This window comes from Oryctolagus cuniculus, chromosome 2 (genome assembly GCF_051225735.1).
Source record: "Oryctolagus cuniculus isolate XC-2025 breed Fujian yellow rabbit chromosome 2, ASM5122573v1, whole genome shotgun sequence".
Taxonomy (NCBI): domain Eukaryota; kingdom Metazoa; phylum Chordata; class Mammalia; order Lagomorpha; family Leporidae; genus Oryctolagus; species Oryctolagus cuniculus.
Genome location: NC_142868.1, coordinates 117,062,043 through 117,076,967, shown reverse-complemented (window position 1 = coordinate 117,076,967; position 14,925 = coordinate 117,062,043). Strand labels below are relative to the sequence as shown.

Below are 14,925 nucleotides of genomic sequence, written 5' to 3'. Positions count from 1 at the left end.
CTTGCTCGCTGGCATTCTGGAAGCTACCAGAGTCCTGTGTTCTCCCTTCAACCAGCAGTCGCGGCCCCTGAGCCCTCAGCCCCTTTCCGACGGGCTAACCCAAGCCTGGAAGTCTTTAACAACCCATCCCCTTCCGAGGCCCAGGAAGGGAACCGACCCATTACGGTCACTAAGAGAAAAAAACCCACGCAGGTTTTTCCACGGGCAGTCGAGGCAGCCACTCCTTAACCCTGCGCACTTTCGGATGGGACACAAGGCCAGCCATCTCGTCTGACAGTGCCGGACAGGTGTCCCCCGAAACGCAGCCCCAGCTCTGCGGCCCTGGGCAAACGACTCGATCCTAGTGACCCTCGGGACCCACACACAGGTCTCTGGTCGTAGGGATGTTTTCTCCTGCGATGCATTCTCCAGCATGATGTCTTCCTGTGTAAATATGAAGTCCCAATTCACGCAGCTAAAACATCCAATTCACTTTTCCCAAGCCAAGCGAGCGCCCCCTGGCGGCGCCGCAGCCCCAGTGCTTACGTCCCGCTCTGCGCCCCGGCAGCGGGCGCTTCACTCGCGGACTACGGAAGGGGGCGGGACCTCCGGCCTGCGGGGCGGAGGCGGGACTTGGTCTCTCGGCAACGGCCCTGGCGATTGGCCAGCCGGTTAGCAGCGGAAGCCCAATGGCCAAACGTCTCGCAAACGCTCAGCGCGGCGACTGCGGCTGCGCGGGAGATTCGAATCGGCGGCGGCTCCTAGTTGCGACCCGAGTGGGGAGTGCCGCCTGCTCGTGTTCCTCGTCATGGACAACCCGGAAAATGTCTTTCAGTAAGTGTCCGTGCGTGGGCTGGGGACGAAGCAGGGGCGCGATCCGCTGAGGGACCGGGGCTCGGACCTGCGGGCTGCGAGGGCTGCGCGGGGCGGGCCCGGGTCCTGCCTCTCTGGGGTCGCGCTCGGCCCGCAGCGGGGCCGGGGGCCGCTCCTGAGTCGGGGGAAGGCCCCGTGGCCGGAGGTCCCCGGCAGCCTCGGCGGCGGTTCCGGGGTTCGGGGGTCGCTGGGCCGATCGCCCCGCGGCGGCGGCCGAAGCCCGGGCCAACCAAACACCCAAACCTCGCGTCTTCCGTTACTAGAAATGTGACTGCAGTGGGGAGAGAATTTTAAATTGCTCCTACCCATAATCCCACTCGTACTTTTAAAAAGCCTTCGAATACAGTGCCTTTTCTGAGGGAAAAAAAAAAAAAAACCCAAAAACCAAAAAGTTCTGCCTATGGGTGCGTCTGTGCCAACCTCCTAATCATGTTTTCGGCGTTCCCCTGCCTTTGTTTCCTGACAGGTGTCTGTAGGCGAGCTGATTAGGAAAGCTTTTACAATAGCTAAGTCGAATGTGGCAGGAAGTGGAACTGGTTAGTCTCCCGTGCTTCCTACAGTCAAAATGAAAATTATTTTAATTTTTTTTTCTTTAGCTTTGAATCTAGCCGGCAACGTATTTGTTTTTAGAAGTCTTTTCCTCGTATTTTAAAAGAGAGACCAGATATTTGTTTTACCTTGATTTGACTTTCTGCAGGCTAATTTGTCCTGATGAGCTGGGTGTTTTCGTCTTAACTGTGTTGAAGCCATTTCACCCGGGAACGCGGTGGGTGTTAGACCATGCAGGGTCCCCCTGGCAGGCCTGTTGTACCAGTCCACGTATTACTATCGGGGCAGAATGGTTCTGGCATCATAGGGAGTTGTCCCTCTGTTATGACGCATGAGAGATGAAAAATAAGTGTTATTTTCCATTTTAATACTGAGTAATACACTTAAATGATTGAAGAAGATTTAGAAAAGAATTCACTTAGCACTCGGATCTGTGTTACCACTTTCCTAGTTTCTTTGCTTTTCAAGTGTTTCTCTTTGGAAACATACATACTGATATTGCGGTATACTCAGATTAATGTGTTTACCCATGTGTCCATGTGTGGATGTGTGTGGTGCCTTTCTGTCTTGATTTCACATAAAATGTAGCACTGCAACATTGGCGCTTTCTCCTTAACAGTATCCTGGGCGATCTCTGTCACTACATAGAGCTCTTTCTCATTCTTTTTTGTATTTGCGTAGTGTTTCATGTACCGTAATTGTTCTAGACAGTTCCCTTCAGATGGACACTTGGGTTGTTGGCAGTCGTTTGCTGTTTCAAATGGTGCTCCCTTTGGAAGAGTCTTGTGTGTTTGGCGTTTTGCACGCGCACGGATGCGTCTGTTTTCTAGGTTTCTACAATCCATGCTTTCAGTTTCTCCAGTTCCAGTTACCCACAGTCAACTGCATTTCAGAAGCAGTAAATGGACAATTCCAGAAATAAGCAGTTGCCTGCCAGTCTGAGTAGCATGATGAGATCTTGTTAGAATTCTCACAGGGAAATGAGTCATGCAGCCCTTGCACCTACACATGTGCTAATCATGTTTTAAACATTCCCATGCCTTTGTTTCCTGACAGGTGATTTTAGGCAGACTGATTAAAAAAGCTTTTACGACAGCTGAGTGGTACGTGGCTTACTACACCACATGTGCTACCCACCCACCAGTAGGTTGGTAGCGCGGTCATTTATCAGCTCAGCTGCCATGGCGTCTCAGTGCCTGTGTTCAAGTCACCCTTGGTAATTTAGTGATGGTCCCAGAGTGCGAGAATAGGGATGCTGAGAAGCTGTGGAGTTATCCTTTCAAATTAAAAAATAGAAGTGCTCAAGAAGGAAAAAGAAGTCATATGTTGAGGTTGCTAAAATCTACAGTAAAATCAGTCTATCCATGAAATTGTGAAGAAGGAGAAATTGTGCTAGTTTTTTTGTTTTTTTGTTTTTTTTTTTTTTTAAGATTTTTTATTTATTTGAGAGCTAGAGTTACAGACAGTGAGAAGGAGAGACAGAGAGAAGTCTTTTATCCACTGGTTCACTCCCCAGATGGCTGCAATGGCTGGAGCTGAGCTGATCCGGAGCCAGGAGCTTCTTCTGAGTCTCTCACGTGGTGCAGGGGCCCAAGGCCTTGGGCCATCTTCTGCTGCTTTCCCAGGCCATAGCAGAGAGCTGCATTGGAAGAGGAGCAGCCAGGACTAGAACCGGTGCCCAGAAGGGATGCTGGCACCCCAGGCAGAGGATTAACCTAGTGTGCCACAGCACCGGCCCCTGTGCTGGTTTTCCCATTGCACCTCAATCTGCACGAGATGTGGCCACTGTGTGATAAGTGCTCAGTTGAGATGGAAAAGGCATTAAATTCGGGAGCAGAAGCTATGGACATGTTCTAATTGACAGCAGCAACATGTTGCTCCAGAAAGCACTGAGCCCAGGTGAAGACTTAGAAAGGAAACAACTGACACCAAGCCATGTGTTCAGTAGGCTGTGGTGACGTGGATGCGGGAATAGGTTTGAGTTGAAAAATACAGAAATTCCTGGCGAGGCTGCATCTGCTGCTGCTGAAGCCGCTGCCACTTCGCAGCAGTGTTGAAACTGATGCAGGAGACAGGGTACCACACAGCGAGTTTTCAGGTCTATTTCATGATTATTTGTTCTTAAATTCTGCCAGCGCCTGATTTAAACTTTAACGTAAGTATATCTGTAGGAAAAAACACGGTATACATAGGATCGAGCATTGCCCGCGGTTCATGCATGCACGGAGGGTTTTGGGACGGATCCCCACAGATGATGGGGGCCACTGTGTTCCAGTTCCCTGGGCAGGGATTGAGCACCCCTCAACTGCAAGTGAGGGGCAGGGACACGCGGGCTTCCCATTGCTTCACCTGCACGCCCTTGTCACTTTCTTATTTATCTATTTTATTTATTTGCCAATGTGATGAGTGAGAAAGTCTATCACAGTGAGATCAATCTCCATTATGAGAGAAGGTGGGCACCTTTTCATGCTTGAGAGCCATTCTGTATTTTTCTGGAAATGCTTTTGTGTGTCTTTTGCTCAATTTTTTTCTGAAGTTGGGTTGATAGTTTTTTCTCAACTTATCAAAGGTCCTTTTATTTTCTCAGTTTATCATTTCTCTATTTTATTTGACAAGGGAGTTTTTATTTATATCTAGGCCTGGGCCTAGATATAAATAAATTTTTTGTAATTTCTGGATTTTTGAATTGTAAGGAACATTGGTTTTACTTGTGTACAGAGGCGACAACTGGAACAAGTGTAGGAAAGTTTAAGATCTTCCCCCTACTTTCTGAAGGTCATTAATGGAGTCTGGAATAAACTGACAGTGGATTAACAGGAGAAGAGGCATACAAATGTACTATGTGTAAGCACATGGAACTCCACAAAATACAAGACTCAAAGAAGGGCCCGGTGACGGAGATGTTTATACAGTACCCAAGGAGCAGGGGCTTGGGGCTCCTGAAGGGAGACGGCAGCCCTGCTGAGGAGGGTGAGGGGTGGAAGTCTCTGGTAATTGCCCCCCGGCAGGTGACATCCTATTACAACAGCAGGGAGGGTTATGATTTTTGCCCAGATCCAGACAAGGCATTAAGGGGGCCTCAGGGAAAGCCTGTGGGTGCTGGCTCTGGACTTCACTAACTTACTTGTCAGTTTCTGTTACAAAAGGTAACTTGCCCTTGCTCTCTGTAACATACTTGAAATATGCCAGAGATATATTTTGAGTTGGGATACTCTGATCTCCATAAAAGTATTGCTTCTAAATTATTTTTTCCAAAAAACCTGGTACCTTCTCAGAGAAGCCAGGAGCCTTCCTGAACTTGACTGTCTCATAGCCTGTATGCTTCCCCTGTAAAGTCTCATTGTCTGTTTCTCTAGAACATTACTCAAGCTGCGCGTGTGCGTGGTCTCACTCCCATTCCCTGGACCCCACAGTAGCTTTCCGTTTTCTCACTTTGGTTTCCGTCCCCACCCCTACTTCACAAGGAGGGGCAAAGTAGAACTTGGAAAATCAAGATTAGATCTTGCCACGCCGATGCCACACTGGCTTCCTTTCTGTCCCTGAAAGAGCCTGGTTCCTGAAAATCTCTCGGCCTTGATCCTTTCCCCCCGCGTGGCTGCCTGGCTCGGTTAGGTCACCACCTCAGAGAGGCATCCCTCCCTGCCTACCTATCCAAAAGTGCTGTCTCTTGTCAGGCTCTTACCTCTTTATCCTGTTTTGTTTTGGTTTTCTTCTAAGTACTTAATACAATGTGAGATTGTTTTACATGCTTTCTGTTTGTTAAGTATCCCACTAGCACCTGAACACCCATGGAGAATTTTGCCTTCCTGGTTGATTTCTGAAGCTGTGGCTGGGTGTATTCAAGTAGGCAAAGCAGAGTTTTCTGGACTCCTAGTGGGTGATCTATGACCACCCACTAGGAGAACATCATGCATTCTTCCTCAGGGATAGGGTGCTGTGTGGAGGCCCAGGAAGCAAGCTGCATCAGGAAATCCAGTCTGTGCCTCCCTAGGCTGTCTCTTACCCATTAACAGGCCTTCTTTGCCCCTTACCCAGCCCTGCTTTAGCCAGCTTGTGGGAAGCTCGTGCCATCCTGGACCCTGCTCTTAGGAGGGCAGCAGACTCGGGGCACTGCCCTCCATGGTGGTGATGCCTTTGGAGACCAGGGAGAGGAGGAGAGTCTGGGGGTTGAACTGGAGAAAAATGGACTGCTTCTGAGTTTTCTGGCCACTGCTGTAGTGATCTCTTAAATTTATATAACATTTGGATTGATGTTTAAGATTTTTATTTTTTAAGGTACACAGATAAGATCTATAAGTGACCAAATTTATGTTTTGTTTGTAGAAATTATTCCTAATATCCCATGTTTATTTTCTTTGTTCTAGAATGTTTGAAGCCCATATGCAGAGCTACAAGGGTGATGACCCACTTGGCGAATGGGAAAGGTTAGTACATAGTTTATTTCTTTTCCTTTAAACAAGATGCTCCCTATGGAAACCTAATGTTATCGATCTTTTTCCAGCTATATGCAGTGGGTAGAAGAGAATTTTCCCGATAATAAAGAGTACATTACAACTTTATTACAACATCTGATGAAGGAATTTTTAGATAAGAAGAGATATCACAATGACCCAAGATTCATCAGTTATTGCTTAAAATTTGTAAGTATACTTTCTGATGTATCATCAAGTCTATAATCACATCCTTTGCTATTTTGTTTTGTTTTTGCTTAAACATAATTATATGTTTATAAGGTATAATGTGATGTTTGATACATGTGTACATTATTTCACGATCAAATTAGAGTAGTTAGCATGTCTGTCACCTCAAGCATTCATCATCTCTTTGGGGTAAGAACATTAAAAACCCTCTCTTCTGCCTATTTTGAAATTTCCCATACTTGGTAGTTAACTGTGGACACCCTCCTGCGCAACAGGATGCCAGCACTTAACTTCTCCATCCGAGATAACATTTTACCTATTAACTAACCTCTCTCCATTCCTGTGGTAACCACTGTTGTACTCTCAACTTCGTTGAGATCAGATTTTTAGGTTCCACCCATGAATGAGATCACCCCATATTTGTCTTTCTGTACCAGGCTTTATCTCCCCTAGTGTAATATCCTCCAGGTTCATTCATGTCATAAATGTCAGAATTTCATCTCTTTTATGGCTGAATAGTGTTCCATTGTTTACCATTATTGTATTTTCTTTATCCATCATCTGTTGATGGACACTTAGGTTGGTTCTCTATTGTGGCTCTCATGGAAAGTGTTGTGATAAATATGGAGTGCATATGTCTCTTCGACATATTGACTTCATGTCCTTTGAATATACTCCCAGTAGTAAGATTGTTGGATCAGAGGGGTAGCTCTATGTTTAATTTTTTTTAAAAGATGTTAAGCAATGTTATGCTAACAATTTTGGCAGCTTATATAAAACACAAACACATATATTTCTTCAAAATCACATCCATATTACTGATATTTGGATCAGCCCAGCTCCTGCCATTGTGACCATTTGAGGAGTGAACCAGCAGATGAAAGACCTCTCTCTCTCTCTCCTCTCTTTGTAATTCTGCCTCTCAAATAAATAAGTCTTTAAAAACAAACCAAAAAAAAGCTTTTTGTCTCATTTTAAGAGACCAACTTAATCCTGATATCAAACCAATTAATTACAAGAAAAAAATTATAAAACTATAGCCCTAATAAATATAGATGAAAAAAAGATTAAATATATATACAAATCCAGAAAAAGTAAAAAATAAAATACCAATCCTGAGACTTTCTTCTCTTTCTTGTGTATTTGCTCCACTGTTGAGTGGTACTTTCACACGTTTCATTGTGGTAGTTATCTCACTTCTAATGTAGGACTATGTTGAGTTATTTTGGGGGACGAGTAGGGGTGATGAGTTCTAATTAGTTTTGCTTGTTGTAGAAAGTCTTTATTTCTTCATTTCTGAAGGGTAGTTTTGCTGTGTTTTTTATCCCATTCTTCCCTGGCCCTGTAAGTTTGCACCTGAGAAATCTGCTGTTAGTTTAGTGGAGAGTCCTTCCTAGGTGACTGACACTTTCCTGTTGCTCTTTTGGAATTCTCTTTGACTTGTATTTTTGGCAGCTTATAGTAAACCTCAGAGAGGATTTTTTTTTTAAATTGAATCGATAAAAGATCCTTTGGGCTTTTTTTTTTTTTTTTTTTTTTTTTTTTAAGACTTATTTATTTTATTTGAAAGACAGAGTTACAGAGAGGCTGAGGCAGAGAGAGAAAGATCTTCCATCCGCTGGTTCACTTCCCAAATGGCTGCAATGGCTAGAGCTGTGTTGATCCGAAGCCGGGAGCTTCTGGGTCTCCCACGCGGTGTGGGGTCCCAAGCACTGGCCATCTTCCACTGCTTTCCCAGGCCATAGCAGAGAGCTGGATCAGAAGTAGAGCAGCTGGGTCTTGAACCGGCACCCATATGGGATGCTGGCACTGCAGGCTGCGGCTTTACCCACTGTGCCACAGCACCAGCCCTCTGGGCTTTCTGGAACTGGAACTTTCCCAAGACTTGAAAAGTTTCCAGCAATTATTTCATTGCGTAGGTTTTGTATACCTTTTCCCTTCTCTTGTTCTGAGCACCCATCATGAATGTTTTCTCATTTAATAGTGCCCCATCATTCTCAAGGGCTCTCCTCGCCTACTTACTTATTTTCTGACTGGGTTATTTTCAAAGGGCCTGTCTTCAAGCTCAGAAATTCTGCCTGCTCAATTGTAATACTGAAGATCTCAGCTGTAATTTTAATTCCATTTATTGAGTTCTTCACCTTCAAAGTTTCTGATTGCTCCTTTTTTTATACTGTTTTTTCTCTTTTGCTCATGAATTTCTCATTCATGTCATAAATTGTCTTCATACTATTGTTGAGTTGTCTGTGTTTTTTTATCTCATTGTTTCCTTTGAGTTATTTTTTTTACTTTCTCAGACAACTGTTTCCTTTTCTCTGTGGCCTGTTGATAGAGAGCTGTTGTGTTCCTTTGGAGGCATCATGTCTCCTTGTTTCTTCACGTGTCTTACATCTTTGAGTTGATTTTTCGGAATCTGGTGGGTCAGTTGCTTCTCCCAGGTTTATAGGGGACTTTCTTAGTGAAGAGCGTGCTGGCGATGTTTCTGGAGTATCAGTTGACCACTGTGCCCTGGATTTAGGTCTGGGTGGGAGCTTTAATACAATGTCCCTGTAGCTGCTTCAGCGTGGTCAGCATTGGCAGTATCTGGGCTGCAAGGCTCATGGCCTGTGTCACCAGGTGGGATGCAGGTGGGACAGGTACACTGGCAGCTCTGAGTGAAACGCACCTGTTTATGGGTCATGTGTGCACTCCCAGGTGTGGCCCTGGTAGCAGAGTGGAGAGCTGAGGATTGCGTAGGGCTGGGCTGTACCAGTGTGCCCAGATAGGGCAACTCTCAATGTCTGGGGCTGCGCGGGGAGCTTTGATGGGGCCTCTGGGTGCCAACCTGATCTGGGAGGCCTGCCCATCTGCTTCCTGGAGCACACGGTGGATGGGTGGGGCCGAATACCTGCTTCTCAGGTCCTCAGAGGGCTGAGCTTCTGAGAACGGCTGCTCATCCCAGTGCGGTAGTTGGAGCCACCCAGTTGCTTGCCTGGGGCCTCAGCACGCTGCGCCACCCAGGAGAAGCTGCTTGTCTCCTCCAGGGGCACAGGATGAATGCACAGAGCTGCGTTTGCTGCTTCTGAGCAACACAGGGCAGACCCCGCTGTTATCTGAGTCTTGCAGGTGAAAACACTCAGAGTGTGCCGCCCGGGTTCTCCCCAGGCCAGAGCCGTGGGAAGGTTGGCAGGGCCTCCTTGGTGGTTCACAGGATTGGATTTGTGGAGATGGCCGCCCAGAGCAGCTGCAGCCCGTGAGTGCTCCAGGATTCTCCAGCAATGAATGCCTCGTGGGTCTGATGTGAGGACTGTTAAACAAAGTCCCACTTGATTCCAGGCTCATCTCAAGAGACAGAGTGGCAAGTGCTGTGTGCTTTGTTCTCTTCATTGTAAGGCCTTCCTGTATCACCTTGCTCTTCAGTGTGGAGTCTGGGCCCATTCACTCTCCAGCAGTGGAGTCTTCCTCTGGTCTGTGCTGATCGAGGTTAGGGGAAGGGTGGTAGAGGCAGTCCCTGAGCAGAACCCAGCACTGGGGTTCTCTGTCAAAGGCCTGGTACCAAGGCCTGGTCTTAATTCCCTCTCCCTCTCCAAACCAGAAGCACCTCTGTCCACCCTGTGCTGTTCCAAAAAGGGGGAAGGGTGACGCAGGCAACTTTTTTCTTCCTACCTTATTCAATGCATCTTTTATTAGTATCTCAGTGAAACCAGGCCCTATAGTCTCTCACCCGGCTTGCCCAGCTCTCTCTCTCTCTCAAGGTATCAGATGATCAGTGTAGGATCTTACTCTGCTCTCTTTCTGACATTTTAACATCATGTTAGATTGTCTTATTGTAATTGTTTCCAGTCATAACATTTTTAAAAGTTATTTGGCCAGATGTGTGTTTGGCTTGTATATTGTAGAGTCAGTGATTTATTTTTAAAATGCTTCATCTCTGCGTATCAAGTCTGTAAATGCTACAGCATGGGATGGAAACCATTAAATTAAAAGGCTTGTTGCATGAGAAGTATGTTTAGAGGAGGGACAATAAGCAGACACTCCTAGGTCTCAAGACAGTTCCTGGGAGTGAATTAAATTCACTGTGAGTAACTAAGAAATTGTAGCTTCCAGAAACTGCACTTAGTAATAAAGGAGAAAGCTGTCTCAGGTTCAGCTTTAAATGAAAAGGCTAGGACTTCAGTCTGCAGCTAAAGGCTTGTGGGATGAGCACTAGTAATAAAATCATGAATGCAGCCCAAGGAGTAAGCATGAATTTGTTTAATGGATTTAAAAAAAATTTTTTTTTTTTTTTTTGACAGGCAGAGTGGACAGTGAGAGAGAGAGACAGGGAGAAAGGTCTTCCTTTGCCGTTGGTTCACCCTCCAATGGCCGCCGCGGCCGGTGCGCTGCGGCCGGCGCACCGCGCTGATCCGATGGCAGGAGCCAGGTGCTTCTCCTGGTCTCCCATGGGGTGCAGGGCCCAAGCACTTGGGCCATCCTCCACTGCACTCCCTGGCCACAGCAGAGAGCTGGCCTGGAAGAGGGGCAACTGGGACAGAATCCGGTGCCCCGACCCGGACTAGAACCTGGTGTGCCGGCGCCACTAGGCGGAGGATTAGCCTATTGAGCCGCGGCGCCGGTGAGTGCAGTGGAGGATGGCCCAAGTCCTTGGGCCCTGCACCCCATGGGAGACCAGGAGAAGCACCTGGCTCCTGCCTTCAGATCAGCGCGGTGCGCTGGCTGCAGCGCGCCGGCTGCGGCGGCCATTGGAGGGTGAACCAACGGCAAAGGAAGACCTTTCTCTCTGTCTCTCTCTCTCACTGTCCACTCTGCCTGTCAAAAAAAAAAAAAAAAAAAACTACAATTAGAGGCACCCTATGGAACTTGAACAAGCTCAGACTGAGTGCTTTGGGTAATAGGTCATTATAGATCCTACTATCTTGAGAATTAGTGTGGGTAATTTTGGGGATATTGATGTCAAGGGAAAGAAAGGATGAGCCTGCCTTGTGGGTTTGCCATCCAAGACCAATGCCCGCCTTCCTTACACAGTATACCTTGAGCCTCCACGAAGACTGATGACTGTGGGCCAGACCTGCCTAGACCAGCAGTTCTTTTGTCCTTATGTCTTCTTTGCTTTGGGTTCCTGCAGGCTGAATACAACAGCGACCTTCATCAGTTTTTTGAGTTTCTGTACAACCATGGGATCGGGACCCAGTCGTCCCCTTTGTACGTATCCTGGGCAGGACATCTGGAAGCGCAGGGGGAGCTGCAGCATGCCAGTGCCGTTTTCCGCAGAGGAATTCAGAACCAGGCTGAGCCGCGAGAGCTGCTGCAGCAACAATACAGGTGGTTTCAGGATGAAACGGGCAATGTTTCTGCCTTTAAACATGACACTTGCTCTTAACGGTTGTTAAGGTTACCTGTTTCTACAAGCACATTTCTTGTGGAAAATGTGATTGATACAGAAATGTGTGAAGAAAAGGAATCTGTCCGGAATTATTCTTGTGACTTTCCTTCTACTTGCTTTCCTGTAGGCTGCACATGTATCTCTACGCGTTTTGACAGCGGATCATTCTATCTAGTTATACCTACCCAAGTTGAAACTGTCCTTAAGAAATGATGAACTTCTAACTACCACTAAAGTAGTTTTGAAGTCTTTCAAAGATGTGTCATAATTTTTTCTTTTAAAGATTTCTTTATTTGGAAGTCAGAGTTACACAGAGAAGGAGAGGCAGAGAGAGAGAAGTCTTCCATCCCCTGGTTTACTCCCCAGTTAACCACAATGGCTGGAGCTGGGCCAATCCAAACCCGGAGACAGGAGCTTCTTCCGGGTCTCCCATGTGGGTGCAGGGGCCCAAGGACGTGGGCCATCTTCTACTGCTTTCCCAGGCCACATCAGAGAGCTGGATCAGAAGTGGAATAGCCGGTTCTTGAACTGGCGCCTATATGGGATGCTGGTGCTGCAGCAGCAGCTTTACACACTGCACCACAGTGCCGGCCCCAGATACGTCATAATTTAACCATGCCCTAACTGAACACTGATATTGTTTGTAGCATCTTTGTTTTGTTTTTTGGTTTTTGACAGATAGAGTTAGAGAGAGAGAGACAGAGAGAAAGGTCTTCCTTCTGTTTGTTTACCCCCCAAATGGCCGCTATGGCTGGAGCTACGCCAATCCGCAGCCAGGAGCCAGGTGCTTTTCCCTGGTCTCTCATGCGGGTGCAAGAGCCCAAGCACTTGGGCCATCCTCCACTGCCTTCCCGGGCCACAGCAGAGAGCTGGACTGGAAGAGGAGCAACCGGGACTAGAACCCGGCGCCTCAGGTGGAGGATTAACCAAGTGAGCCACTGTGCCGGCCCCTTGGTTTTTGTTTTTGTTTTTTAGATAGATTGATTTATTTGAAAGGCAGAATTATAGTAAGGGAGACACAGAGCAAGCGAGATCTTTTTTTATTTTTTAAATTTATTTATTTGAAAGAGTTACACAGAGAGAGGGGTCTGCCATCCACTGGTTCACTCCTCAGTTGACCGCAACTGCTGGGGCTGCACTGATCCGAAGCCAGGATTCAGGAGCTTCTTCCAGGTCTCCCACATGGGTACAGGGGCCCAAGGACTTCGGCCATCCTCCACTGCTTTCCCAAGCCACAGCAGAGAGCTGGATTGGAAATGAAGTAGCAAGGTCCTGAACCAGCGCCCATATGGGATGCCGGCACTAAAGGTGGCAGCTTTACCCACTATGCCACAGTGCAGGCCCCAAGTGAGATCTTTGATCCTCTGGTTCATTCTTCTCCCCAAATGACTGCAACAGCTAGGGCTGGGCCAGGCTGAAGCCAGAAGCCAGGAGCTTCATGTGCGTCTCTCATGTGGGTGCAGTGGTCTAAGCACTGTTGCCATCTTCCGCTGCTTTCGCATGTGAACTAGCAGGGAGCTGGATCAGAAGCAGAGCAGCTGGGACTTGAACTGGCATCCACATAGGATGTCTGTGTCACAGGCAGCAGCTTTACCCTCTGCTTTACAACTCTGGCCTCACATTTTGATTTTCATAAGGAACAACATGATGGATATCTTAATGAATAACTTTGTTTTTTCACAATTTCTGTGTTTTCCATAATTAAATATCCCTTATTTAGGAATTTTGGAAATAGTAAAGGAATCAAAGAGACCTTTTGGCATTTTCCCTACTTGTTCCAGAACTGCAAGCATGTGTTATCATCTGCTGTCTCGCAGGGTGTGCATCAGCCAGCAGCTGGAGGAGAAGCGGAGCTAGGATTCATACCTGGCACTCCAAACGGGATGTCAGTGTCCTGAGCATGACTTTCCTGCTGTGCCAAATGCATGCCCGTCCTAAGCTATCTATTGTCTTTAATTTCCACTTTAATACAGATAAGGATTGTATTGAATTGTAGCTTAATAATCTATACTGATGCCTGTCTACTGTCATTTAGGTTGTTTCAGATACGCCTCGCTGAAATCCACTTGCCTGCTCAAGGTAAAGTAAGCATTTTATCAGTCTTTCACCAGATGGATGTATACACTGTTGGTAATTCAGTCTCTAATCTGCACTGTTTTTGTTTTTGTTTTTCTGATTTTCTTAGAAGATTTATGTTGTTTGTTTAAAAGGCAGATTGATAGGGAGGGACAGAGAGAAAGAGAGATTGTCCATCTGTCCCTGGTTCACTCCCCACACGGCCACAGTGGCCTGGCCTGTGCCAGGAACCTGGATCCCTGTCTCCCACTTGAGTGGCAGGGGCCCAAGCACTTGGGCATCTCCTGCTGCTTTCCCAAGCAAATTAGCAGGGAGCTGGATCGGAAGCAGAGCAGCCAGGATTTGAACCAGCGCTGTGATATGGGATGCTGTTGTTGCAGGCAGAGGTTTAACCTGCTGTGCCACAATGCTAGCCCCAGGATCTTTTTTCTTAACAGCCAAATCCATCTAGTATTTCATGAAAACCAAGTTGTACTGTCTTAGTTAATAAGGTAGGCACTCTGATAATAATACTACTCACTGTGGCATAACCCTAGAGAGGGTTGCTCTGGCTTTGTACTTTAAAAAGCAAACCTATAGGGAAGGCTTGATGATTTCACTGTCTTTTTAGAATTTAAAAAGAAGAAAACACACCTTACGATAATACTTACTCTGAACTCCCTCTATTCTGGGTTGAATCAGATGTAGTTAATGTGACTTTTTAAGAAATGCAGTAATTGTTTTTCTCAGAAATAAAGATCACATTTTAGCAATAAGTATTAACTATCTTACTTAAAACGGTTTATACATTTCTTTTGGGTACTTCCTTAGTCTTTTTTTTTTTTTTTTTTTTTTTGACAGGCAGAGTGGATAGTGAGAGAGAGAGAGAAAGGTCTTCCTTTGCCATTGGTTCACCCTCCAATGGCTGCCGCGGCCGTCGCACCGCGCTGATCCGAAGGCAGGAGCCAGGTGCTTCTCCTGGTCTCCCATGGGGTGCAGGGCCCAAGCACTTGGGCCATCCTCCACTGCACTCCTGGGCCACAGCAGAGAGCTGGCCTGGAAGAGGGGCAACCAGGACAGAATTCGGCGCCCCGACTAGGACTAGAACCCTGGGTGCCGGCGCCGCAGGCGGAGGATTAGCCTATTGAGCCGTGACACCGGCCTCCTTGGTCATTTTTAATTGATCAGAAAATTATAATATTTTGCTTAAAAAAGATTTTCTGAGGCAGTGTGAATGAGTTGATTTGTTTTTTCCACGACGTATGGAAAGATCAGGAGAATGTATTGTGATAATTTCATTTAAATGATTTTACCCATATCTTGTCTTCTTTTCCTCATGTAGCTAAAACCTCAGAACCTCTGCATAATGCTCAGATTTTTAACCAAATGACAACATCAAAATCAAATCCAGGAAAGAACTCAGCCTGCATTTCTAAGAATCAGGTAACAGTAGTGTTTGCAGTATTT

General features: G+C 46.5%; 1 protein-coding gene across 1 annotated transcript in view; it reads left to right on the top strand.

The window, feature by feature from the left end:
- The first annotated feature begins 648 nt into the window (after positions 1 to 648).
- Positions 649 to 14,925, top strand: part of BUB1 (BUB1 mitotic checkpoint serine/threonine kinase) — a 51,358-nt gene continuing 37,081 nt past the window's right edge. The window contains exons 1-6 of the mRNA XM_051836320.3: positions 649 to 813; positions 5,766 to 5,825; positions 5,903 to 6,041; positions 11,146 to 11,342; positions 13,439 to 13,482; positions 14,801 to 14,901. Coding sequence (XP_051692280.1) covers positions 788 to 813; positions 5,766 to 5,825; positions 5,903 to 6,041; positions 11,146 to 11,342; positions 13,439 to 13,482; positions 14,801 to 14,901 — 567 coding nt within the window. The 5' untranslated portion in view covers positions 649 to 787. The remainder of the gene's footprint in view (positions 814 to 5,765; positions 5,826 to 5,902; positions 6,042 to 11,145; positions 11,343 to 13,438; positions 13,483 to 14,800; positions 14,902 to 14,925) is intronic.